Source organism: Pieris rapae, chromosome 9, assembly GCF_905147795.1.
Source record: "Pieris rapae chromosome 9, ilPieRapa1.1, whole genome shotgun sequence".
In the NCBI taxonomy this organism is placed as follows: domain Eukaryota; kingdom Metazoa; phylum Arthropoda; class Insecta; order Lepidoptera; family Pieridae; genus Pieris; species Pieris rapae.
In genome coordinates this window covers 8232133-8258792 of record NC_059517.1, presented here as the reverse complement: position 1 = coordinate 8258792, position 26660 = coordinate 8232133, and the positions used below count along the sequence as shown (strand labels likewise).

The 26660-nt window shown below is 32.7% G+C and overlaps 1 protein-coding gene and 1 non-coding gene across 10 annotated transcripts in view; one reads left to right on the top strand and one right to left on the bottom strand.

The window, feature by feature from the left end:
- The window catches only part of LOC111001605 (ryanodine receptor), a 96558-nt gene that overhangs the window by 20148 nt on the left and 49750 nt on the right, over positions 1 to 26660 (top strand). For 3 of the 9 annotated variants that reach the window (XM_045629519.1, XM_045629517.1, XM_045629515.1), the window contains 30 exons: positions 194 to 376; positions 739 to 910; positions 1501 to 1670; positions 2324 to 2448; positions 2794 to 2997; positions 3333 to 3502; positions 3984 to 4174; positions 4762 to 4902; positions 5448 to 5602; positions 6135 to 6276; positions 6912 to 7122; positions 7667 to 7744; positions 10251 to 10381; positions 10725 to 10815; positions 10887 to 11036; positions 11658 to 11811; positions 12046 to 12173; positions 12673 to 12753; positions 14473 to 14572; positions 15819 to 15936; positions 16264 to 16344; positions 18188 to 18300; positions 18742 to 18853; positions 19460 to 19596; positions 20667 to 20783; positions 21670 to 21784; positions 24309 to 24444; positions 24892 to 24963; positions 25658 to 25803; positions 26106 to 26249. In XM_045629519.1, the coding sequence (XP_045485475.1) occupies positions 194 to 376; positions 739 to 910; positions 1501 to 1670; positions 2324 to 2448; positions 2794 to 2997; positions 3333 to 3502; positions 3984 to 4174; positions 4762 to 4902; positions 5448 to 5602; positions 6135 to 6276; positions 6912 to 7122; positions 7667 to 7744; positions 10251 to 10381; positions 10725 to 10815; positions 10887 to 11036; positions 11658 to 11811; positions 12046 to 12173; positions 12673 to 12753; positions 14473 to 14572; positions 15819 to 15936; positions 16264 to 16344; positions 18188 to 18300; positions 18742 to 18853; positions 19460 to 19596; positions 20667 to 20783; positions 21670 to 21784; positions 24309 to 24444; positions 24892 to 24963; positions 25658 to 25803; positions 26106 to 26249 (4068 nt within the window). Of the gene's footprint in view, positions 1 to 193; positions 377 to 738; positions 911 to 1500; positions 1671 to 2323; positions 2449 to 2793; positions 2998 to 3332; positions 3503 to 3983; positions 4175 to 4761; positions 4903 to 5447; positions 5603 to 6134; positions 6277 to 6911; positions 7123 to 7666; positions 7745 to 10250; positions 10382 to 10724; positions 10816 to 10886; positions 11037 to 11657; positions 11812 to 12045; positions 12174 to 12672; positions 12754 to 13095; positions 13196 to 14472; positions 14573 to 15818; positions 15937 to 16263; positions 16345 to 18187; positions 18301 to 18741; positions 18854 to 19459; positions 19597 to 20666; positions 20784 to 21669; positions 21785 to 24308; positions 24445 to 24891; positions 24964 to 25657; positions 25804 to 26105; positions 26250 to 26660 lie in introns of all 9 variants that reach the window. The other 6 variants (XM_045629524.1, XM_045629516.1, XM_045629520.1 and 3 more) reach the window with 3 other exon arrangements.
- Trnad-guc lies at positions 18937 to 19008 on the bottom strand. The gene has a single exon. It is a non-coding gene; the product is annotated as a tRNA-Asp (tRNA).

Sequence of the window (26660 nt, the reverse complement as noted above, 5' to 3'; positions counted from 1 at the left end):
TAAAAGATTTTTTATATATATCAAAAAAATAAAATTGTTTTAATTTATTATACTTTATTAGATTGTATTATCTACTAGCTGTACTTAGTGGTTTTAAACATAAATTAGGTAGTAGCGTAATGTATAACCACTATAAACTAAATATTTTTTTAATAATCTAAATATATCATTATATATTTCATCGCCTTTTCAGTATCGTGGTATATGAAGGTGGTTCAGTTATGTCCCAAGCCCGCTCGTTATGGCGGCTGGAACTGGCGCGTACTAAATGGGCTGGTGGGTTTATAAATTGGTACCACCCCATGAGGATAAGACACATTACCACAGGCCGCTATTTGGGGGTAAACGATCAGAACGAGCTGTATTTAGTTAGCAGGTGAGTATTTTTTTAAACACTCCCATTTATATTATATAAACAGAGGTTTCGTCATGTATTTAAAATATTTAAGATTGCATCAATTTCTTTGATCATGTTTATTTCATGTACTGTCCATAGTCCATCCATCCATTATACTTTCAGATAATTAATGTCTGAACGAAATATAAGAATTGTATCTTAAATTTATTGAGTTTTATGGTTTTATTATATTTTAAACAATTTAAAAATTTTATGCATTCGTTTGACTATTTACTGACTTGAGTTGTTTTCATTATAATATGCAGATTTTCCAGTTAGTGTCATAGAAATATCATCAGAAATATATTGCTAAAATAATAAATTAAAATACATTACTACAGAGAGGAAGCTACAACAGCATCGTGTGCTTTCTGCCTCCGACAAGAGAAGGATGACCAGAAAGTGGTTTTGGAAGACAAAGACTTAGAGGTGATTGGGGCTCCCATCATCAAGTATGGAGACTCCACTGTCATTGTACAGCATTCTGAAACCGGATTGTGGTTATCTTATAAGGTACACATATCAAACGATTTTAAAAAAGGGAGGATATTCTTAATTCCTGATACGGACTTAGTATTAAAAACAAAATAACAGTATTCAATTGTTGATCACATTTGTGCTTTACTTCACAACAAATATGCCACGGAATTCAGAGTATGAAGGTTCGATTTCCATCAAATTTGATAGCTTTATGCCTAAGCTATCCCTGCCTACATCAAATTATTATTTTGCCATGAATTAAACTCAATCTCTTGGGATCATACGTGCCTTACTTGAAAAGTATTTCTATATGTATATTAAAATACTTACCTATTACTGAATTGATGTATGGTTCATTACTTTGACAAATGACGTCGTTATAAATTTAGCTTTCATAAATCATTTTTTACGCTTATTTACGCACGTACTTACGCTTATTATATACATAACATCGGTTTTGTATGTAATAAGTGTAAATAATTGTCACATTGGGGTCAGCCGTAATGGCAACTTAATTATAAATAATAAAAATAGCGTAATAAATATTTTCCTCCTAAAACGTTTATTGCATTTAAAACAGTATTAAGTGACTAAACACGATTTCCTTTATAACATTCTTATAGTCGTACGAAACGAAGAAAAAGGGACTTGGTAAAGTAGAAGAGAAACAAGCGATACTCCACGAGGAAGGCAAGATGGATGATGGTCTGGATTTCTCTCGGTCCCAAGAAGAGGAATCTAGAACCGCAAGAGTAATTAGAAAGTGTTCTTCACTTTTTACGAAGTTCATTAAGTGAGTTTCATATGTACATCCAATATTTTGGTTGCCCAGATATAAAAGAATTTTATTATATGAATTTTTAGTCTTACTAAAGAATAAATGTGAGATTACCTAAGGCTTTTAGACTCTCTAAGAGGTTGGAGTTAGGATCAACTGACTCCACATACATTTCTTTGATCATGTTTATTTCATGGACTGTCCATAGTCCATCCATCAATTATACTTTCAGATATAATATCTGAAGTAAACAATATGATAATATATAATACGAGCCTCCTGCCCGTTTGCCCCCTGTTCTATAAAAAAAAAAATATACATGAATTTTTGTGATAGCTAAAAACTAACCATTACATAACTAACATGTCCTGTATATATGACTATGTTACTAGGGCATAGCTAAGCATTCCATTTGTGAAAGAATTGTTGAATATAGTAGTTTTTGAGCTAATCCTAAAAACGTACATTATATTATATTTATGTACTTAATTCACTTATTTTTTCTGTTTCGTATATTTTGTTTAACAATCTAATCTGTTTTCATTTTGTATATCGTCTAAGTTTTTTATATATTTGTAACTGTAAGTTTACTTATAAATAAATAACACAGTTTTATTTTTTAGTAATTATTATCTATATATATCTTAACCGTCATAAAAAACTTTCAGTGGCCTTGAGACGTTACAAGAGAACAGACGTCACTCTATGTTCTTCGCGTCTGTGAATCTTGGAGAAATGGTAATGTGTCTTGAGGATTTGATTAATTACTTCGCACAACCTGAAGAGGATATGGGTATGTTCCTTCCAAAATTATATTTTTATGAAATAATTTCAAAGTAAAATAATTAAATGTTTGTGAAATTTTGCATTGCAGATATAATAACTTATTCATACACTTTATTTAACTTCAAACAACCTTTTTATTTTTCCCCGGCAATAGAAATCGAACTATATACCTATATAGTTCGATTTATATCATTATATATTTATTTATATTGGGCGGCGGTATCACTTAACATCAGGTGAGCCTCCTGCCCGTTTGCCCCCTGTTCTATAAAAAAAACAAATACCTATATATGTGGAAAACTATTATGTCATAATTGTTTTGCAAATAATATTAGTTAATGCTTTTTTTCAGAACACGAAGAAAAACAAAATAGATTCCGTGCCCTTCGAAACCGCCAAGATCTATTCCAAGAGGAAGGAATATTGAATCTCATTTTAGAAGCCATAGACAAGATAAATGTGATTACGTCACAGGGCTTCCTTGCCGGTTTTTTGGCGGGATACGAATCCGGACAGAGTTGGGATATGATATCTGTGTATTTATATCAACTTTTAGGTAAACATTCAGTTTTTAATAATTATTGACGATAGAATAGTATTCAATTAGTAAAGAATATATTTAGTAGAGTTTGAAGTAAAATTGCTTCTCATTTTAAAATAGGTAAATAAATGAACATCATAAATCACATTTCATTTTGATAAAAAATATAAATAAACCTTGCAGTAAAATAAATTTAGTTTCATATTAATAACATTTAATGTATTAAGCGTTAAATTGTTTGGTTCTCATATAAAGTAGGTAATTATACATATTATGAAGTATATCATACAGGTATTTCAGCTCCATTTAATATTGAATTTCTAACACACACACACATTTACCAATTCCAGCTGCGATAATCAAAGGGAACCACACAAACTGTGCCCAATTCGCCAACTCGAACCGCCTGAACTGGTTGTTCTCTCGTCTGGGATCGCAGGCGTCTGGAGAGGGAACTGGGATGCTGGATGTACTGCATTGTGTGCTTATCGACTCGCCTGAAGCGTTGAATATGATGCGAGTAAGTAAAAACTGCGAAACATATCTATATTAATATTTAAATTTCGATTTACGCGGAAATAAGTAATTAGCATTGGTTATGGGTTAGTTAATTTATCTAAGAAGGCTTTAGAATAAAAACATCGTGCTTCGATCAAATACAAAAAATAAGAAGGACAGAATCTTGATAACAGAAATATAGTACAACTTACAATTTACGTACTCTCTAACGTACTATAAGAGAGTAGAGATCAGGTATTCACGAGGATTTTCCCTCAAAAATACCCTGGGGAATTACTTGGCGATTAAAAAGAGTGGCGTAGAGTTTTTTGCCAGTTCTTCTCGCCCGCTCTATGCCCTTGACTTGTGAAGTGGTGGAAAATGTAAATTTATTTAAGTGCCTAAATGATAAGTTATTTTTGGCATTATTATTTAAATAATAAAAATATTTACATTCACATCGTTGTTTAAGTAATTTTTATAAGTTAACATTTGTGTTTTAGGATGAGCACATCAAAGTAATAATCTCGCTTCTAGAGAAACATGGCCGTGATCCGAAAGTATTGGACGTGCTGTGTTCGCTTTGTGTGGGTAATGGTGTCGCTGTCAGGTCGTCGCAGAATAACATCTGTGATTATTTACTACCAGGGAAGAACTTGCTACTGCAGACTGCTTTAGTAGACCATGTGTCAAGGTAATTGAAATAAGAGAAAAAGATTTTAATAAGTTAGATAATTTGTTTTGGTTATATTAGATACATTGACAAAGTCACTAACAAAACAGATTGATAATGTCATCAGCTTTTGGCTGATAGTTTCAAGCAAGAAGTTTACATCAGTATTGATATTCTCAAGCGAAAAAAATTAATATATACATATTTCCAAGCCAAATAAGAGAATTATCACTCAATAAATTCAAAATTCTTGTTAACTTTAATTAATCAATAAAGCTTCTTATAAATTTGACGATTATTTAAATGATTATATAAGATCTATAATTTTTATGAATCAAAACATGTCGATTAATAACAGTGGCGGACAGGTTCTTGCCAGTTCTTCTTGCCCGCTCTACGCCTTTGACTTGCGAATTAGTAGTACGTTCATAATTACCTATATGAATAAAGTTAGTTTGAGTTTATTATGTAATATTAGAGCAGACATTTATTCATAGGATTAATTCAGAAAAAAAAATGTAATAAACACAAAATAAGATGATCAGAGTATTTATATAATATTTAATTACTTCAAAGTTCAATTGCAATATTTAAATTTATATTTTCAGTGTGCGACCAAATATTTTTGTGGGTCGTGTAGAAGGTTCAGCCGTATACCAAAAATGGTATTTCGAAGTCACCATGGACCATATCGAGAAGACCACACACATGATGCCCCATTTGAGGATTGGATGGGCAAATACATCGGGGTAAGTTATTTTACATCTAATATTACGTAATTTTATTATTTTTTTACATTGTCTTTTCTCTGAGACATCTTGGTATTATGATCTAGCCAAAAGACTTCAATCTAATCTATATAACTGAAGAAATTGGCCAGTAAGACTACTTATAGTCTCTATTAAGGAGAAGAAACTTTGTTCTAGTCATCCATTTTTTCACTTGAAGAGTTTTTAAATTTAGATCCATTTAAGTTTTTTTTGTTTGTTTGGCAGTTAGGGTTCATTGCACTCAATGATATTTTGGGTAACCCGTGCGGGAGTCAAACTTAATGAACCTTTGCATTAAGTCTGGATCCTGTATGTTAAAAAGCATTAATATGACATATGTTATACTTAGCGCTAAGTCTCCGCATATTATGGTTTTTGTATTTTTTTAATGGAAATTTTATTAGCATTAGCATTTATACCACTTTTTCTCAACTGTGTTTACGAAGAATGTTATAATAATCTTAACGCTTTTGTAACTTCTCCTGTACTTTTGGATGTTTAGTTTCAAATATTTCGAATTCCAGTTACGTTCCGTACCCCGGCGGTGGTGAAAAGTGGGGTGGTAATGGGGTCGGCGACGATCTTTATTCCTTTGGGTTTGATGGAGCATACCTTTGGTCTGGTGGACGGAAGATTCAAGTCAACAAGACTCATGCTGAGGAACCCTTTATCAGGAAAGGTATGAAAAAATTTAAGTCCATATATGTCATCGATTTTAGAGTCGTCAAAAATCAACTAAAATATTTGTTTACTTTGAAGGTAAATAAGATTTAATAACAGTCCAAGCATATTATATATGTGGATCTAATATTTATACTCTTATGAAGGTCAATAAAGAAATACGTAATATAAGAACTGGCAATAAACTCTTCGCAACTCTTTTTAATTTCCAAGTTCTTTGTTCAAGCTTCAACTATTACTAATTAACTATAATAATAAAATAACAAATACAAAAATCAAAGACTTGTTCTCTATAAGCTGTAGGCATGGCGAAATAGGTACACGCCCTTATATTATCGTGGGAACAACACACAATATTAGACTTTAAAAATATCTGTCAAGTCAGTCATAGTACCATAACATGACTGGTTTTTGTCTGGTGGGTTAAACCAAACTTTAAATACTTAGGATTCCGCTTTGCCTGAGACGCGGATTACTAACTCATGCTTTATTACAATTCTGAATATTGTAGAAGTGGTTATAATTTTTAGGTGACGTCATTGGCTGTGCTTTAGACCTCACAGTCCCTATCATCAACTTCATGTTCAACGGAGTGAGAGTCACCGGTTCCTTCACGAATTTCAACCTGGAAGGAATGTTCTTCCCTGTCATGAGTTGTTCTAGCAAGCTGAGGTAAGCCTTTTTAGGGAGAATGTGTGGCATTGAAAAATATACTTTAACACATACAAAATAAGATGGTGTTACAATTTACAAAATAAATGATCTTGCTAATAGATTGTCTTTGGTAAAGTATACTTCTTAATAAAGTAACTATGGATTGGAACTATGTATTTACTTAGCGATTGGTTAAGTTGATTGTGACTATGTTTATTGTAATAGGTAATAATATTTAAATTAAAGTCACATCTTATAGCGTATAGACCTCCAGTTTCATCTCTCTCTATCGTAAGCCTTTTTATACCAAACTTTGCCACCCACTTCTTTGAGCTCGTGAGACCACCGTGCAAGAGGAAAACCTCACTTTCTTATCTTAAATCTATATATATTAAAGAAGTAAGTCGCCGTAAGAAAGAGATAGAAATATGCAGTTTGTTATGGAAGAGCTGGGAACCCTAACACAGGTATATTTACTTAAAAGGGTTCCCAAATCTTACACTATGAAAAGAAAGATGTACCAACTTAAAATTAATAAAGATTAATTTATTATTTATTTATGCAGCTGTCCAAGACTTTCTTTTTTAAGTATATTGGTATATATTATATATAATGCGAAACTTTAATATAACTTCAATACCATATATATTCAGTTGCCGTTTTCTCATGGGAGGCGAACACGGTCGGCTAAGATACGCCGCTCCAGAAGGATATTCCCCATTGGTAGAATCTCTGTTACCGCAGCAGATATTGAACCTGGAGCCATGCTTCTACTTTGGCAACTTGTCTAAACGCGCTCTGGCAGGTCCGCCCTTGGTCCAGGATGACACTGCTTTCGTGCCTACACCTGTTGATACTGCCTCTGTAAGTATTTGACAAACTGCCCCCGCAAACTTCAATTCTCCCTAAGGCCTAGCTTACCTTTTTATACCAACATGGAACATTTTGCTATGCTACCCCAGAGACTGTTCCCTTTTACGGAATGAAAAATTTCTGGTTTTTCTGTGTTCTTTATCTGTAACCTCTGAGTTCTTGATGTAAAAAAATAAAAACAAAATATTGTACCTAAATAATAAAAAAAATGTTTTGGGGTGGACACCCCTTATGACTTATGGGTTTGAAAGATAGATAGTAGCTGATTCTCAGATTTACTAAATATGCATTAAAAATTTCATTAGAATTGGTCGAGCCGTTTTGGAGGAGTATGAACGGACATTGTGACAAGAGAATTTTATATATTACATTTAATAAAATGTCAGTCATTTCACTAGATTGTATTTGTTTAATTATCAGCTACGTGCATAGTAAACGTTTCAGTAAAGTGATCGTAATGAAGTCACGAATTTCTTGTAAACAATAAAAATCATGATCTTAATGTTCACCCAAAAATCTTAAATTACTTTTTCAGATTACACTGTCGTCATATATCGAACAAATTCGGGACAAACTTGCTGAAAATATACACGAAATGTGGGCAATGAATAAGGTAAAATATGCTTTCTTAATATATAATAAATATATACACCTACTCAGAGTCTGTAAATTAAATAAAAACACGATAATTAAATTGATCATTTAATATTTATTCCAACATGACTTATTTCGTAATAGACCAGTGTCGATAATTTTTGAAACCAAAAAAAATTACAGTAGGATGAAACCCATTAGAAATGCAGGGGAATATGATCAAAATGAAAGGAAAAATAAATTACGGTCGATCCGAGTTCGGGAGTGGGAGGGGGGTGACTTTTAAGGGGGAAAAATTGTTTATCTTGATTTCCGGCGAAACTACCAGTCCTATGGAAAAAAGTTAAATGGCAAAGTTGTAGGTCATAAAAAGATCTACAACTTTGGTATTTACAATTTTTTCACATAACCTCAAAATTTAGGTGAAAAATTCAAAAAACCAAGTTTTTAGTTTTTTATTTATATCTTTTTTAAAAAGTTTTTTTTTTCTACGAAATTTGGTGAAAACTTACCTTATTATGTCCCAAATATACTGTAATTTATTTGATTAAAAATATTTATTTTTTCGCCTCATTTTAACTTAATATCAAAAAAGCACCCTAATTTTCAATCGAAAATTCTGACGTCAAAATTTCAGCTTTTTTCAAAAAGTTTGGGGGCTTTTTGTTCGTTGAAATATCTACTTTCTGATGGTGTAAAAAAAATATACATTACTATAGGAAATATTATTAGAAAATGCAAAAAATTGAAAAAACCTCAAATTCGCAAATTTTCTTTTAATTATGTACAATTTTAAGGTATTTATTAAAATTTACACTTTAATTACTCAAAAAACGTAAGATTTCATGCTTCATTGATAAACGAAAAAATTGCAAATTAAAATATACTTCTATAATTAACAAACAAATAAGTTAATAAAGTTAATATTTAATAAGACATCTACAATATTTGAAAAAGTTGTAGAATCTTCTGTAAATAATATTTGTAGATGCCTATTTATTGCTGTTTTAAGATAATTTATATACCTGAGTGACCTTCGGTGAATTTTGAATTTTTCTTTGAATAAAGTAAATTTCTCACAAATCACTTAGAGTAACTCAGCCTGCAGGTGTATTTTTAAAAACGATGTTGTACACTACTCTGTATCTCGAATACTGGCTAACGGTTTTTACAGCTGCTACGAAATAGCAGGTATGTAGTAAGGAACAGACCCTCCTAGGTCCGTCCCCACTTCTCAATGAAATAACTTACAATGGGCTAAAATTCACCGAAGGTCACTCAGGTATATAAATTATCTTAAAACAGCAATAAATAGGCATCTACAAATATTATTTACAGAAGATTCTACAACTTTTTCAAATATTGTAGATGTCTTATTAAATATTAACTTTATTAACTTATTTGTTTGTTAATTATAGAAGTATATTTTAATTTGCAATTTTTTCGTTTATCAATGAAGCATGAAATCTTACGTTTTTTGAGTAATTAAAGTGTAAATTTTAATAAATACCTCAAAATTGTACATAATTAAAAGAAAATTTGCGAATTTGAGGTTTTTTCAATTTTTTGCATTTTCTAATAATATTTCCTACAGTAATGTATATTTTTTTTTACACCATCAGAAAGTAGATATTTCAACGAACAAAAAGCCCCCAAACTTTTTGAAAAAAGCTGAAATTTTGACGTCAGAATTTTCGATTGAAAATTAGGGTGCTTTTTTGATATTAAGTTAAAATGAGGCGAAAAAATAAATATTTTTAATCAAATAAATTACAGTATATTTGGGACATAATAAGGTAAGTTTTCACCAAATTTCGTAGAAAAAAAAAACTTTTTAAAAAAGATATAAATAAAAACTAAAAACTTGGTTTTTTGAATTTTTCACCTAAATTTTGAGGTTATGTGAAAAAATTGTAAATACCAAAGTTGTAGATCTTTTTATGACCTACAACTTTGCCATTTAACTTTTTTCCATAGGACTGGTAGTTTCGCCGGAAATCAAGATAAACAATTTTTCCCCCTTAAAAGTCACCCCCCTCCCACTTCCCGAACTCGGATCGACCGTAATTTATTTTTCCTTTCATTTTGATCATATTCCCCTGCATTTCTAATGGGTTTCATCCTACTGTAATTTTTTTTCGTTTTTTACTATTTTTGAAGGCTTCGGCACTGGTCTATAATACAAATTGATGATTGAAAGATTTGCTCATTTATATATGACCTCGTTCTATTGCAATAACCAAATATTTAATTTAAATATCCAAACAAAGTATTTGATCAACAGCGTTTTCTGGGACACGTAGGCCTTTTTAAACCTGAACTTATTTCGAAACCTCTTTTTCTTTTCTCATATCAGCCATATACATTACAGGTAAATATATTGAAAAGGAATATAATGAAACAAAAATGGTTAGGTTTTGTCTCTTAAAGTTAGCTGCCTAAAGTAAACTGTCTGCCTGGAAGCGTTTGCAGTAATATTATGATAGTTAACGTGATATTTTAAGTAAAGTAAAAACGTTTTGTAGATTGAAGCAGGTTGGATGTACGGGGACCAAAGAGATGATTTGCATAAAGTACATCCTTGCCTGGTCCCCTTCGAGCGTCTACCGGCTGCTGAGAAACGATACGATATCCAATTAGCAGTTCAAACTCTTAAGTAAGTACAAATGTATTATCACATTTGTAAGGAAACCAAAACAGTACTTTATAAAAATATATCATCTCCTAATCTATAGCTTAAGCATTAGGCTTAATTTAGAAAAAAAATTGTAGAGTTTTGGAGTAAAAAATCGACTAATGGCTCCCGTATGTCAAAAACATATTGGATTTAGACATAAGAGAGTTGGCGTTCTCGGATTTAAATCTTACTTAATCTTAGACAAGCATTCAAGTTTCAGATATTAGATTGAAAAAAAAATGTAAAGGAAGGATCTTAAACAAATAACAGCGACTCATTTATTTTGAGTAGGCTAATTATTACATTACTCTATTTTTCTCAGGACTATATTAGCTCTGGGTTACTACATAAGTTTGGATAAACCACCGGCTCGTATTCGTAACGTCAGATTGCCCAACGAACCATTTATGCAGGTAATATTATTTATACCAATAATATATAAATAATATTCACACAGTAGTTCTGAAATTATTGTAATTTTTAGTCGAACGGCTACAAACCAGCTCCATTGGATTTAAGTGCGGTGACCCTTACTCCTAAAATGGATGAATTAGTAGACCAATTAGCAGAGAATACTCACAATTTATGGGCGAGAGAGCGGATACAACAAGGATGGACTTATGGTCTGAATGAGGTATGATATGATTAGATTGCTATGCTTAAGCTGATTACATTGATAATTTGTTTGGTATCAAAAAGCAAAAACAGTTTGCACCCTTTATCCTAATGCATATTAATTATATACAGGTTCACTGTACAAGCATACAAGTGGAATTATCCTTCACTTCCAGTCTGATGAAAAATACTGACCAATTTTGACACAGTGTTTAACGTTAACGTAACGTTACTAGAAAAAAAATTGCCAGATTTCCCAGGAGTTTTTCGGTTCTCAGTGATATGTCCTGTCTAGTCCGCGTGGAGCTGAGTTAGAGTTGTGGAGGTATACGCATCTATCCCCGTTGCCTATACGTCCACAACCCCAAAAAGCCTAGAAGTCGTACCTAGCTTTCCGTCTACAGACCTCATATTAGGTCTATAGACAGTGCACCAACCAGTGTATAATTTTATTTTATCTTCCGCGTTCATATAAAAAAAGTTTTAGATTTTTAAAGAAAAATAATGGATGCTTATTTTTAAACTTAAAACGTTCAATGGCACTTGGCAATTGCAAATGACCTATAAAATGTACAATTATCGATAAATAAACAAAGAAATATAAAATGTATTTACTTAATAATTTATACACTTACCACAGGATCCCGATATGAATCGTTCACCCCATTTAGTGCCGTATCCAAAGGTTGACGACGCAATTAAAAAAGCTAACAGAGACACCGCGTCTGAGACCGTAAGAACTCTACTAGTCTATGGATACAACTTGGATCCACCCACTGGAGAACAACATGAAGGTGATTTTTCCAGATTTCCAGATTTATTTAATCCACCAAGCAAAGGCCTTTTCCAAATTGTTCTATATAGAACTCATGTATTTTTGGTTTGAATAGTAAATTAAAATATGTTAAATACGGACTGGATTTGTCTGATTGACATGGCTTAGAAAACATGACCCTATAATAGAAGAATTAGAAGAACTATGAAAACGGAATAATTGATTCTTTACGAAAAGTTGTTTTAATTTTCAGCATTACTGGCTGAAGCCTCAAGACAAAAGCAAGCAGAATTTAGAACATACAGAGCCGAGAAGAATTATGCTGTTAGTTCAGGCAAATGGTACTTTGAATTCGAAATACTTACCGCTGGACCTATGAGGGTGAGTCTTCATCTTTATCAAGTTAAATTAATTGAATTGCTAGGCTTTTAACAGGGGGTAATAAAATAAAATTAAATTGTTGGAATCCCTTTTTACTAGTTATACTTCTTGTGGCGCACTAGGGAAAAATAATGAATTTGATTATGGAGAAATATTTTTTTGTGATATTTAAAAAAACTTTACTGAACTAGATAATGCGTTACATTAAAAGAAATAATTCAATTTTCAATGTTTTAAATACTTTTTTCTATTGCTATCTAGTATCGTTTTTTTCTACAGACGTAAAATAAGGCGAAAGATTTTTATCTTGTAACGCCAAAGAAGTTGACTTCTAACGCATGTTACTTAACTACACAGACATGATTTTTTTATAATGTTCCAGTTTTTTATGAATAAATATAAGAGTAAGATTCAGAGATCGATGATCGAATATTGTGCCTTTATCTGTTCTAGCGATTATGTTAAAAAATTATTTTTAATGAAACAACGTTTTTTGCAGGTTGGTTGGGCCCACGCTGATATGCCTCCAGGTATGATGTTGGGGCAAGACGAAAATTCCTGGGCATTCGACGGATATAATGTATGTAACTCTATTTATTAGTAAATAATTAATCCTATGATCTATTCGGTTGACAAATATACAAGCGTGTGAGTGTGATATGATTAGTCTAGATTTCAAGTAAATATTTACGTATAGTAAGTATGTAATATAAACAGATGTCAAGCACAGGCTTCTCATCTCCTGCTGCCTAACTTCTCGACTACAGATATACTATTCTAAAATTTAAAGAATTACGTAAAATGTGAATTAATTTCATTTTCGTTGACTGACGAACATTCACTATAAAATGCTCAAATGGACCGTTAAAACATTGTTTATACAGACTAAAAATATATTCTGAACTTATAAATTGCAATACAGTCGTTAAAATGGCATGGTGGTTCAAGCGACACGTTTGGACAGCAGCTCAAAGTAGGCGATATAGTCGCCTGTTTCTTAGATGTACCAGATCAAACAATTAGTGAGTCAAAAAATGAAAAAAAAAATGAACGTTTTTGTCTAACTCTGACCAGATGGAATTCGATATCAAAAATGTAAGCTGTCAATTTGATACTGACAGGAGTGACATCTGACATCTCGAGCATATATATGTATATATATGTCAGATGTGATCAGTTATACTTTTCTTGACAGTGTAGTTATTAAATTTAAAGAAATATAATTTAAAATTTTAACTTTGATATTTTAAAATAATGTAATTGGTTCTTATTAAATTCTTTCTTGTTGTGTGAAATGTGTTCTTATTAATGTTATTAGAAATGTTGCCAATGTCTTAAAATGGTTTCATAATAACACGGTCTTGGTTGACATCAATATAAAAGACAATTTAAGAGTGGCAACACAAAACTTACATTATTGACTTCGAATTCCATCCACGAGTATATTGAAAATCTAAAATATATTAACTTAAATTTATATGTTGTCCCTTCCTCTTTTTCTTCTTATAATGTATTTAATTCCTTTGAGTTTGTGTTGAATTGGTTTATCAATTCCAAATTACTAAATAATAATCACATGGTCACATTATCTAAACAAACATTTTTATTGGATATCTAAATTGGTTACATTAAAGTTATGGAGCAACATGATTGACACACCCATAACAATTGGGAGCTCATAGATTAGACCAAAACAAAATATTTAAAAGAAAGCGCCTCTGGTTTGCGAAATAAATGAACTAAGACTTTTCATTAGGCATGACCTCTGTGAAATTTATTATTTAATAGAAAATAAATATAACTGATGTAAAACTAGTTGAATTTGAACTTCGAGCATTAGTGCCAAATCTTCAGGGTGATATATAGATATCTTTAGGAACGGTGTATGTTCATTAAACTGCGTATGGGTTGTCTAGTGTCTATTTAAAACAGTTTGTTGAAATAAGAACAAAAGGCAAATCATTTTATCGAGACGAAATTTTAGACAAAAATTTTACAATTATAAAAAAAAATTGGCGCGTTTTCCCGCCCTTCCTAGGCTCTGGCCTTAGGATAAATCCGTCTATATACTAGATGACGTAAGACAAAACACAATGACGTATCATGTCACGTGTCAACGCGACTATATATGCTGTTGAATCCAATTGAGCCATCTTTTCGTCTTTATACCTTCCTACAAGACTATGTTACATATTATATCCTACTCGGAGTGCAAACATAAGAAGTTCCATAGAACGTTTTGGCTTTTTTGGGGCTTTTTTTATCAAAATGTAATTGCAAGTTACATTTCTAATTTAAGGAGGAAAAAGTGTATTCCGGTAGCTTGGAGTCGTTTGGGAAGCAATGGGCGGTCGGTGATGTTGTAGGCGTCTTCCTAGATCTCATAGACAAGACGATAAGTACGAATTTTGCTTACCGCGATTCATACAGGCAGGGGCATTTTCTAGCTTGATAAATATTTATAAAACCAAAAATTCCTATGGCACTAGTATTTTTCAATTACTAAATTGGTATCTATTATACACATTTGATGGCATATATTTAATTAAATAAATTGATAAGTTTTATTATTTACGCACCGTAAAAAATAAACAAGTTTTAAATATCTCGCTTGGAACCTCAGTCCAATTATATTTGTGGTGTCTGTTCACTTTTGTTTTGTTTAAGTATTTATGCCTATAACTGAATATTATATTCGTAAATTTATGACTAGCATCTCAGTTTGACGCACTTTCATTTATAAATAATGATCTCATATAGAATAAATAGAATTTAATTTTTTTTAACAGTTTTATTATGACTACTTTGATTATCGTAAAATGTCCCTGCCGATTTTTATTCAAGCTTAGATATGTCTGAAATTAGCTTGCGTTCGATCGAATAAAAGGCATGGTATAGGTTAGACAGCAAAACATCATGGCTTATAAGTAACATCACGTGCTTCGCTTTGCAAATACTTGGTCAATGCTTATGGAATAAGCCTCTTTGGGGCACGAAATACTTTTAATTACACCGATTTTTTTAGATACTGATATGACACGGTTTTTACTAATATCCTTATTATACAGTTTCTTATCTGGTTTTAAATAGAAAATTCCGTGTTCTGTACCATATTATTGGTTTTAATCTAAATTTTAACTAAATGCATCTTTATGTATTATATTGTTTCTTTCTATCAAGTCGTGTGTGCGCTGATATGAAAATGGAAAAATATAGTACTTTAAACATTACAATTCTACTGTTCCATATGTGTTTAATAAGATACGAAACTGTATGGTTTTAATAAATTATAATAATCATGCTTGCTGCTTTGTACTAATGAGTATTAATGACATTTTAGGCAAGAGTTTGTGAAATATTTTTTCTTATTTTATATTAACTGCATATACTTATTGTAGCATTAAGGATAGACAAATGTAAAAACATTATTATTATATTATTAAACCCTTTTTCTATATTTCATTTTAAGGAGCTGGCGCCTTACTACGTAGATTTTAGAATGTAGATGTTAGGAATTATTAATACAAAAAAAATATCAAAATTAATTCAGTTACATTTGCAAAAAAGGCTTTACCTAAACATAGAATTTGTACTATAGTAAATAAAATAGCATATTAAAAATATTGTGTATGAAATTGTAATCAGGTTTCTCGCTAAATGGTGAATTGTTGATGGACGCACTTGGTGGTGAAACTACATTTGCGGATGTCCAAGGGGATAACTTCGTGCCAGCCTGTACCCTTGGAGTCGGTCAAAAGGCTAGGTAAAATAAAATATAAGCCTCTATTCATCCACATCTTATAATTACTACATTTATACACTTAACAAAAATAAATATAATTTTAAATACTCTAAAAGCCGCTGCTGTCCGGGAGAATGCCTCTTCAATTATTTCAACCCTAATTTACTATGTGCCATCGTCATTTAATCCCTTCCAGCTACCCTGTCGATCCCGTCGTCACATCGCTCTATTGGTCTTCCTTTGTTTCAATGAAAAAAAATTAATATAAATATTATTTTACTTGCTTTTAGCTGCTAAGACTTAGAATGGATAATCTAGACTATGATTAATAACATTACTGAATTCCAGGCTATCATATGGTCAAGACGTAAATTCTCTAAAGTACTTCACAACCTGCGGTCTCCAAGAGGGTTACGAACCTTTCTGTGTGTAAGTATCTAGTATATACCAATTGGGATTAGCAGGAACTTGACAAGATTTTTCACAATAGGAAACAGCGGATGTATTTTTGTACACGCATTAAAATCGGACGGTTGTTCGGACAGTTTTGAATTACTACATAGTATAAAACAAAGTCGCTTTCTCTGTCCCTATGTCCCTTTGTATGCTTAAATCTTTCAAACTACGCAACGGATTTTGATGCGGTTTTTTTAATAGATAGAGTGGTTCAAGAAAAATAAAGATAATCGAAAATAAACGAAATTAAACGAAGATAAACGAAAATACACGACTATAAACGAAGATACTCGAAAAAAAACATGGTACACTATGGTTAAATCGTTAAATTTGAAAATGTTACAAACTACGAAATTTAAATACATCGTAATCAATGAGACATTTGAGCTGGAATTTGGGAATCTAATCCATCGGTATTTCTATCCTTTCCACTGATACAAATACGTAAATAATTTTCCAAGTTATGCGTTGATTGACTCTCATCAATAAAGTAAAAGTAATTAAACAGTTCGCATTTATAATTAATTCCAAACGCACAAATCAATCTTCTTGCGAACTTTCTGAGCTGCGGAAAATTGTCTTCATCACTACATATTATAAAACAAAGTCGCTTTCTCTGTCCGTATGTCCCGATGTGTATGCTTACAAAGGGACATAGGACATTTTAATAGATAGAGTGATTCAAGAGGAAGGTTTATATGTAATAACATCCATTAAGTAGTTGAGAAGTACTGTTATTTTTGAGGTTTCTAATGTGATGTCGTAAATAATTACATTTTTTCCGCTTACATTGCAAACGCAGGCTGAACACTACGAGTTTTATCAAAATAATAGCAGACTCGGCCAAGCGTTGCTGTGGCTAAGGTTTTTGTTATATTACATAGTAGTAAATTAATCAAGGGAAACCGTAGGAGAACTTATGTGAAACGTTGGTACCACGACACGGACCTAAACTAAACTACCTTTAACTCAGCGCCATCTGTTAGAATTGTATCAAATAATAAACAAATGTTAATGTTATCTTAATTTTAGTAAGGATACCTATTTTTTTTGAAAATGAAATATAGCCTATGTCACTCAGGAATGATGTAGCTTTCCAACAGTGAAAGAATTTTTCAAATATGCCAAGTAGTTTCGGAGCCTATTCAATTCATACAAACAAACAAAAAATCAAACCTTTCCTCTTTATAATATTAGTATAGATGTACTAAGTATTGTACACATTGAAAAGGTCTACAGAAAAGTCCGTGATGGTATATGTCTATCTCTTATGGATAACCCACATTTTTATATGCAACGTTCACAGATTTTCTGTAGTATATTTTAGTATCAGCATTGCACCCGTGTGAAGCCGGGGCGGGTCGCTAGTACAAAATAACCTCGACGTCCGTCGTTCAGTCGAGCTTTTTTTAAAAGACCAATTTTTAAAAGACCGGCAACGCACTTGCGGGCCTTTTGGCAATGTGAGTGTCCATATCACTTAATATCAGGTGAGATGCCTTATTACATAAAAAAACTAAGACTTAGCTAACATACGTCCCAAAATCAACAAATATTAGTTATTTATTTTTTACTAAAGGAACATGATTGATTCGATTAGATAATATGTTGTCCAAATTTTTTGTTAATAGAGATATAGATATAAGAAGCCTACTACTGGAGATGTACCCTTACCAACCCATGTGCTTGTCGTCTATTCTAACATCACGGTCTTATACAATACTAAAATATCCATTTGATTGTAAAACATGTATAGTCAACGTGCGGGACTTACACGCTTTAACCCTAAAATCTACAATATTGATGATTTTTGCAGCAACATGAACCGTGACGTAACACATTGGTATACAAAAGATCAGCCGATATTTGAGAACACAGATGAAATGATCGATACAAGGATCGATGTTACCAGGATTCCAGCTGGCTCCGGTAAGGAAAGATATTAAAAGTTCTGCGTTTGCTGCGTTTCGTTTGACAGTGATTGGTCGTAATTAATGGCGGATCGTGGCACATGTGTCAAAGCCGTTGACCAATCAGAAGCAAACGAAACGTGTTATTTTCCTCATAGTTTATTAAAACGCGAGGAATTAAATTCTACTTTACAAACGTAGCCTTAACCCCGTAGTCTAATCATTAAGTAAGAGTTCCTAAGTAGAAAAGTATAAGTGCGATAACTATACGGATTGTATTAGTAATTGCTGATACTAATTTAAATAATTTTAATTCTTATCAGTAATTTTATATTAGTGAATAGATATAAAAAAATTACAATAATTACTGATCCAAAGAATTTCCAAAAACTCAATCTTGATCTATTTCATTTGTTTTTTAGATTTTTATCAGTATTAATATTCGTTTTTTTTATCACAGACACGCCGCCATGCTTAAAAATATCGCACAACACGTTTGAGACGATGGAAAAGGCGAATTGGGAGTTCCTGAGGCTGTCGCTACCTGTTATATGCCATGCTGAGTTTATTGAGTAAGTGTTGAGTAACTTGGTTTAAAAAAATTAACATAACATGCTTTAATTACTCTCTTATACTGTAAAAATAAAAAATTGTTCTCTCCGGCGGGGAATCGAACCCCGGTCTCCCGCGTGACAGGCGGGGATACTGACCACTATACTACCGAAGATGTGAATGAAATTGCGAAATATTGGGAATAATTTTGTTAAATGTTTTAGATTATTTTAGTTACCTAGAAAATTGTTTTGGTTTTGATTATTGATTTACTGTTGCTTTTAAATTATAATTTTTTTTCGTTACGCTAACAAATTGTTGTTGAAATTCTAGGTAAAGTATTCTCTAGCTCTAGGTTTTCTTGATATGTTTGTAAACTTTCGTTTGTTCATTATAATTAACTTTAAATAATTTTATATGCGAGAAATGATGTCTGAGACAGTAGGCATAGGTTCGGCTTTATCTCCATTTCGATCAAGCAAGTAACAAGTCATAGACAAATAGAATAGTTTAGATACTATCTGATAAAAACTAATGCTAATAATAGTAATGAATTAGGAATTGAGGTTTTGTCATCTATACATTAAAAAGTTATGTTGTTATTTATGTGAATAAATTTCTTAAAGTGAATCGGAAAAAGCTCGCCGCTGGGTGGAGATCAAGGATCGACAGCAGATTCTGATGAAGGAAGCGGTTGAAGCCCAAATGCCGGCGCATATCGATCAAATAATGAGAAGTGGCTTCACCATGAACGATATTAAAGGTAAAACAAAGATGGCGCTAGTATTACAAATGTCACTGTCAGTTGTCATGTTCATGACCTCTGGAGCCGTATGCTATTAAATATATATATATATCTATCTATATATATTTCTTTAATATTGTATAATGTAAATATTCCTTAGTGTATAAAATGTCACTAATAAATATAAATGTACCTTTAACAAAAATTTAAGCGTGAGACTTAGTTTATTGGTTACAACTGATAAACCAATGTTGATATCTTTTTGTAGCTCATTTATCAGCGAGAGTAATCATAATATATTAAAAGAATATCGACTTGCATAAAAAAATAGTTTGTACATAGTATTTTGTGGTAATGCAATTTGTTTGCACCTGTATTCATCCCACCAATTCCTATAAATAGTACTGTACTCACACTGTTTAGTAGAAAAATCCAAACATTGTAATACGATTAATAAGCATTGTATGAGCCAAAAATCATTTAGAAAGTCTCAAACAATATTTCTGTAAGATCTTCGTAAGGGTGGTTACAGACTGGCGTATTTTTCTGTGCGTATACGGTCGTCTCACCATACGCGTTTACACGCGCGCTACAATACGCGCTTCAAAGAACCTGACGCGCGTAAACTGGCATATTTCGGCGCCTAACTGGCTCCTGGCGTCGTATCAGTATAAATATGTATTCTGATGAAGAAACGTTGCTAATTGTGTTTTTTAATCACCGTCGACTGAGAAGACGAGAAAGATATTGGGTGTCATCGATGGTTGCATCAAGACAGAGAAAAAAAATGAAAAACACTAACCCGGAACTGCGATTTATGAGTGCATCAACGCTCGTACGAGTTGCATGTATGCCAAAAGGCGCGCTTATACGTTAGGCACGTATGCGTTTCCAAAGACAAGCTTATAGGCGCGTAATAAGCGCTAGTCTGTAACCGCCCTAACAATTATATCATTTTAAATTCAGAAAAAAATTGACCCAAATCTTTGTTCCACTCAAAAATCATAGACTAGAACACACCTAGATTTTTTTTTATCTGTACATATGCAAATAAAATCGTCCAATACCGTATGTCCACTATTCTCAAGGTCTCCACTACGATGAGAATCAAGAAGACGTAAAAATCAAGAGGCAGCCCTCACGGCCACCCCGCAAAGGGTCAATCACACGCAACGTCACAATACAGAATTACAATTCACAACCAGGTTCTCTAACAACTAACTGTCGTTGATAGATTAATCTGTGTGATCCTCTAATATTGGCTAGGTTTTCAGGGCGGGGCTGTGATAAATCTCTTTATTATTCTAACGCCCAAACCCAATAACCTATCTTAATCTATTTTTGTCGATCTAATATACATATCTTCCAAATATTGATAAAAGTGTGCCAATAGCCAATCGACGGATTGCAATAGCAATCTGTCGATACAAGCTATCCATGGTAGGATCGGTGTATATAACTTACACCACTTTTCAAATAATTAAAAAGCTATTTGATATGTTTTAAACATAGACATGTATATTTTTATATTATTTGTACGGTTTTATATATATTATGAAGAGCGAAAAGATTGCATTCTATCCGTCGCCAAAAATGGATTATCTTCGTAGGGTTTGGTTATTGGGATGCAGATAGGAGATGGATCCACTGTTACGGTCTGATTGTGGATTTATTATTGGGTTCGGGCGTAAGAGAGACACGACTCATCCGTTCCCTAATACGCTTTTATTTAATACATAATACATATAAAAGTAATGTTAACTAATATAGTACGTACACGTACGAGTACGGTTTATTTGTATGCCATTTTAAATGTTGCTATTTTCATTAAATTATACTAATTATTAAAGTATAAGTTTCGTATGATAATCGAAAATTTAGCGCTACCGTCCATGCTTAATCCAATGCATTTAGCATGTTAATATTTTGGTTATAACTTATATAATAAATTAACGTTTTGATAATACATTTTGATGTCTGATCGTATCAGAATACATATCACAGCTTCTGTATGTATTATTAATTCATGAACTAAAACTAACTCTAAAAATTAATGAAATGTGTGATAAACGTTATGTGAAATTACTTTAGGTCAAAATGGAATGAACCGGTCGACAAGTGAAGCGGAAATGTCAAAATATGAACTCGGCGTACAGAATCTGCCTGAAGATACCAAGAAAGATAAGAGAGGGAGGTCACCATTCAAGTAAGTGTTTTTTTATATATTCTTATATTTTAAGTACAGAACCGGGAATTTATTCCACATTTCTACGGACTTCAACGAACATTCACACTGTACAGAAATGTTAGCCTAGTCTTGGTATATCGTATGTATAACACGGTCACATTATCTCGAGACCTGGCGTCGATGACGTCACGTCGCGTCGGCGCTCTGATATGGTGCGCAAAACAAAGCGGACGAGCGCGGGGAGTTGAAAGGAGAAAGGGGGGGGCAGGTTCACATTCCAGCGAGGTCTCCAGATAATGTGACCGTGTTATAATACGGTTTATGCCGGCTGTACGCACTCGTCAAGACAGCCCGAGACAGGCCGAGCGCGCGAGTGTACAATAGAGCTCTCGCCTCTCTTTGTCGCCTGTCGGATTTTTGCGCACGGGTCAAAGGGTCTTGCGAGCAAAACGAGAGTCACCTATACACAGTCGTGCAATCATTTGCTCGATGACTGTGGTCGTATCCATTTCTGTTGCGGTGCATAGTAACCAAACACCATCTTCTTGATGATGATAATTATTGTAACTTATTGCACAAAGACAAAGAGCAGCATATATTATAAATATATCAATCAAATAAATTTAAAAAATACGCATTTGACCTTTATGAGAAAACATAAAACAAAAAATGTAATAACGTAATGTTGCTTTTAATTTTACAAGAGTAATAGTAGGGGAGCCCAAGAGGGGATTTCGGGATTTACTCAAGCGCGGCAGATTAATATACAGGGGGATACCTTGTACCCGGTTAAGTACCTCCACCAAATATGAGGCCCATATATAAGGCCGCCCGTGAAGGATACAGGATCAGTAAAAAAAAATTGATCATCAGACATTCTCGAGCGCGTCAGATTAAGGTAGTGTGAGTTAATCACATCCTAAAAAGTGTATATTCCACTAATCTGACAATTTGAGAGTGACGTAATGAGAGGGGAGGGCAGCAAAGTTGTAAAAAAAAAACGTCATCTTGACATTCTCGAGCGTAGCTAATTTTTTTTTTATTTTGAATGAAATAATTCAAGAATATTGAAAAATATATAATCTGACGATTTCCGCAAGCCGAAATAACAAAATTTCGTCGATAAAGTTCGTGCGATAAACGCGTGCAGCTGCGTGATGCCTACATTTCCTTCTCCGCGTTTCCCTCAAAATTAGATTTCATGTGAATTTGAACCGATTCGGACCGATAGATTTTGAGAAATTTTGAAAAATCTAAAAAAATAACAATTTGTTTTTTTGAAAGTGTTTTTTTGCAATAACTTTTAAACGGCTTTATCCATCAACTTCAAAAAACTAATCCATCTTTAAGCTTGAAAAACGACGTCGATCACCACCAAACTGGTCAAAATCGGTTGATTCGTTCGAGAGATATCGTGAACGAAAAAAACCGAAAAAAGTGTTTCTATCACATAACTTCGACATTTCATATCGGATTATCGTTTTTGATGAAATTAAATAATTAGAGCTTAAAAAATGCGTCGATCGAAATGAGCCGTCAACCGCGGGAAAATAGCTTGATCCATTCAAAAGTTATTGGGGTTTGAAAATTTCAAAAATAGTGTTCTATGAAACTTCTATCAGACTTTCGAGCTGGGAGAACTCAAACGCATAGAAATATTATTTCTTTGAACTCAGCGAGCTCATAAGTACAATTTTAAGCGCCCAGGAATGGAATTGCAGGGATGGCCTTTAGGGTGAACCGTTTTTCTAATATTTTTTTTGTCAGATCAGGCAAATCCCTCTAGATAATCGTCAGATTATGAGACAGTACGTTTAGAATATAAATCTGAACCATATATATCTTAATCTGACGCGCTCGAGTATTTCAAAATGGCGAATTTTTTTTGCACATTATAATAATGGCTGCGAGTTTGCGTCTGATCGAAATCGTCAGATTATTGAATGAGAGCTTTTTTTTTGGTGCACTTAACACCCCCTTAGAAAACCTGACGCGCTCGATTAAATTTTTTTTTTTCATTTTTAACCCTTACGTACAACCACCCCCATCATGCAAATGATCAGATTAACATACGTACATTATTAAAAATACGTAGGACATTGATGCTATCAATATCTGACGCGCTCGAGTATGTCCATGTAACAGTTTTTTTTTACATATTTAAACATCTATAGCCGCTTTCCCCACCGATGAAAAGGTATATATCATGTAACATTTTTTTCTTCTTATCATCTAAGCTTTGCAACCCAATAGGTCTCCACGACGCTCGAGTAAATCCCCATTTAGCATCGTGGGCTCCCCTACCATAATAATTAACACAGTTTGTGTTTTTTACCTGACTTTTACCAGGCTCGTTTCCGCAATAATATGAATTTTTACTTAACTTTTTTGCTACCTACCACATATGAAACATTTTTCTATGCTATTCAAGGACTAAACAAAAAAAAACTGGAATTTGGGCTGGACTAGGATTCAGTTCTTCGAGATTTGTACTTAGCAATGATTTTCATAGATTTAACCATAACAACATCCCTGGCTATAGATTCTTTAGAAGTAAAAGAGGTGAGAGTGGCGATAGAGGTAAATCGAGGAAGTCGAAAACACCGGATCCCTACACAGATACGGAAGTGTCCCCAGATAGGGCTCGGCGACCCAATCCACAAATCAGAATATCACAGGTAAACCACATTTAATTAACAGTATTGCCTGTATGTTTTCCGGAATTGTCCATATTTTATTGGTTTGTTTATTTATATCCTGATGCAAATATTAATAGCTGGTGTAAATGCGAAAGTTTTATTTTTAGATTAAATTCAAATTCTATTTCATAGCATGATTTAAAGTTTGAATAATCTGAATTAATATTATGGTTATCTACTAGGTACTTATAAACTAGTCTCGTAACCAAAAGTTCAATCACAAAATTATTTTCAGAATTACGTATAAGATAAAACAAAACATAAGTTTAACATTCGCATTTATAGAGGACCACTGTATAAAAACACAAATCCTACCAAAAAGCTTTTCCATAGACACACAGGATTTTTGTATGATAGTCCCAGAATTATTATATCCATGCACACTTCCCTGCATGTACATTTTATTTTTATTTTTATTTTCCAAAGGCCAATCAGAGGTATAACATGCAAAATAGGAATGATGGGGCCAATATCTACGATAGTCAAGGCGCGTTAAGCGTAAGTTATTACAGAATACGCTTGTTTCTTCTGTTCTTGTGTCTTCTTAAGGTGTCATAGAAATATCGTGATCTAAACCTTTCTTGTTTAAAACTACTTAAAGAGTCCTAATGTTGCTAATAGCACTGTGTACTCACAGGACTCATACTCGGGCCATTTAGTTTCATTTCATTCATTACCTCTTTACCTTGCACCACCATCTCATTCGCAGTGTTAATAAACTTTATTTTTAGTCTTAACTGTTTTGCTAGTCTGTATCTTAAAACTGAGTGATTAAACAAAGGTGTATAATATATTAAATTAAAGATTCATCTTACTACTGTCAGTGCCGGATTAGCCACATCAGTAGCAAATGCTACGGGCCCCGCAAATTTGGGGACCCCGTCCTCTAACGTAATAAAACCCGTAACCGTAATAAAAGGATATTTATTACACAAAATATGAAATCGATTTGCTCACGTTAAATCATAAAAATTTATTGGGTATTTTACAATCTTTGTTGAATACATATATGTATAATGATTTGCTTAAATATGTAATTTAAAAAATTAATTTGTAACGGATTTGTTTTATTTAATACTTGAGAGGCCCTTTGCCATTTGCTACAGGCCCCATGCTGCCTTATTCCGGCACTGATCATTGTATTGGTATGTAAACTTCCACGGTTTTTATTAAAATTTGTTTAAATTTTCAGACAAACTTGACAGTGCCAACACCAACACAAGATCGTAAGCAAATGACAACCGCCACACTCGACAAGTCTGCGACAGAAACGATTGGCAATGAAATATTTGATGCTGACTGTTTGAAGCTTATCAATGAATACTTTTACGGCGTCAGGTGAGCAATATCTAAGATCAATTCAAAAATTTATAGTCGTAGGCGTTACATAGATGGCGCTGTTACGCATAACGATTTTGAAAAAGTTTTTAATAAGACATAATTTTTATCAAATAGTTTAACATTTATGATTTATGTATTGTACGTTCAATATGTCGAATGTATACAACTACTATAAGCAAACTTTTTGTTTAAGTCAATTTTGTTTGGTGTTACATAACTTACCAATATATTTTTTTTCTAAGGCTTTTCTTTAAATTACAGGCAACATAAAGCCAACCCTATATATATTTTTCTTTTAGAATATTCCCCGGTCAGGATCCCACTCATGTGTACATAGGATGGGTGACCACTCAATACCATTTGCACTCCAAGGACTTTAATCAAAATAAGGTCACCAAGTCTTCAGTCATCATCACAGACGATTATGATAGGGTGATTGAGAGGTATGTCCGTAGATGATTTAAAGTATGATATATGAAATCTTCGTAAACTTTTTTTTATGTCTACTGGATTTTTTTTTAATTAAATGCATCAGTATGAAATGTCGGTGACAGAACGTCATAGATACGAGCCGATAAATAATACTGCTTTACAACAAAATGTGTGCGTGTGTACACACGTAAGAAGTGAAACTTCTTTATGACTTTATTTTTTTTTTTATTATCTACTGTATGCAAGTTTACAAAAATTGATTAAATGTATTTAAATTAGATAAAGTTAACCAAAAGCATTTTCATATCGTATCGTATTGAATATGTTTTTATTCCTATTCTAAATTTTTGAATTTTTTGTAGTTAAATGTATTAGTATTCCATCACTTGCTATATTTTCAGTGTAACTGATTATTATTATAT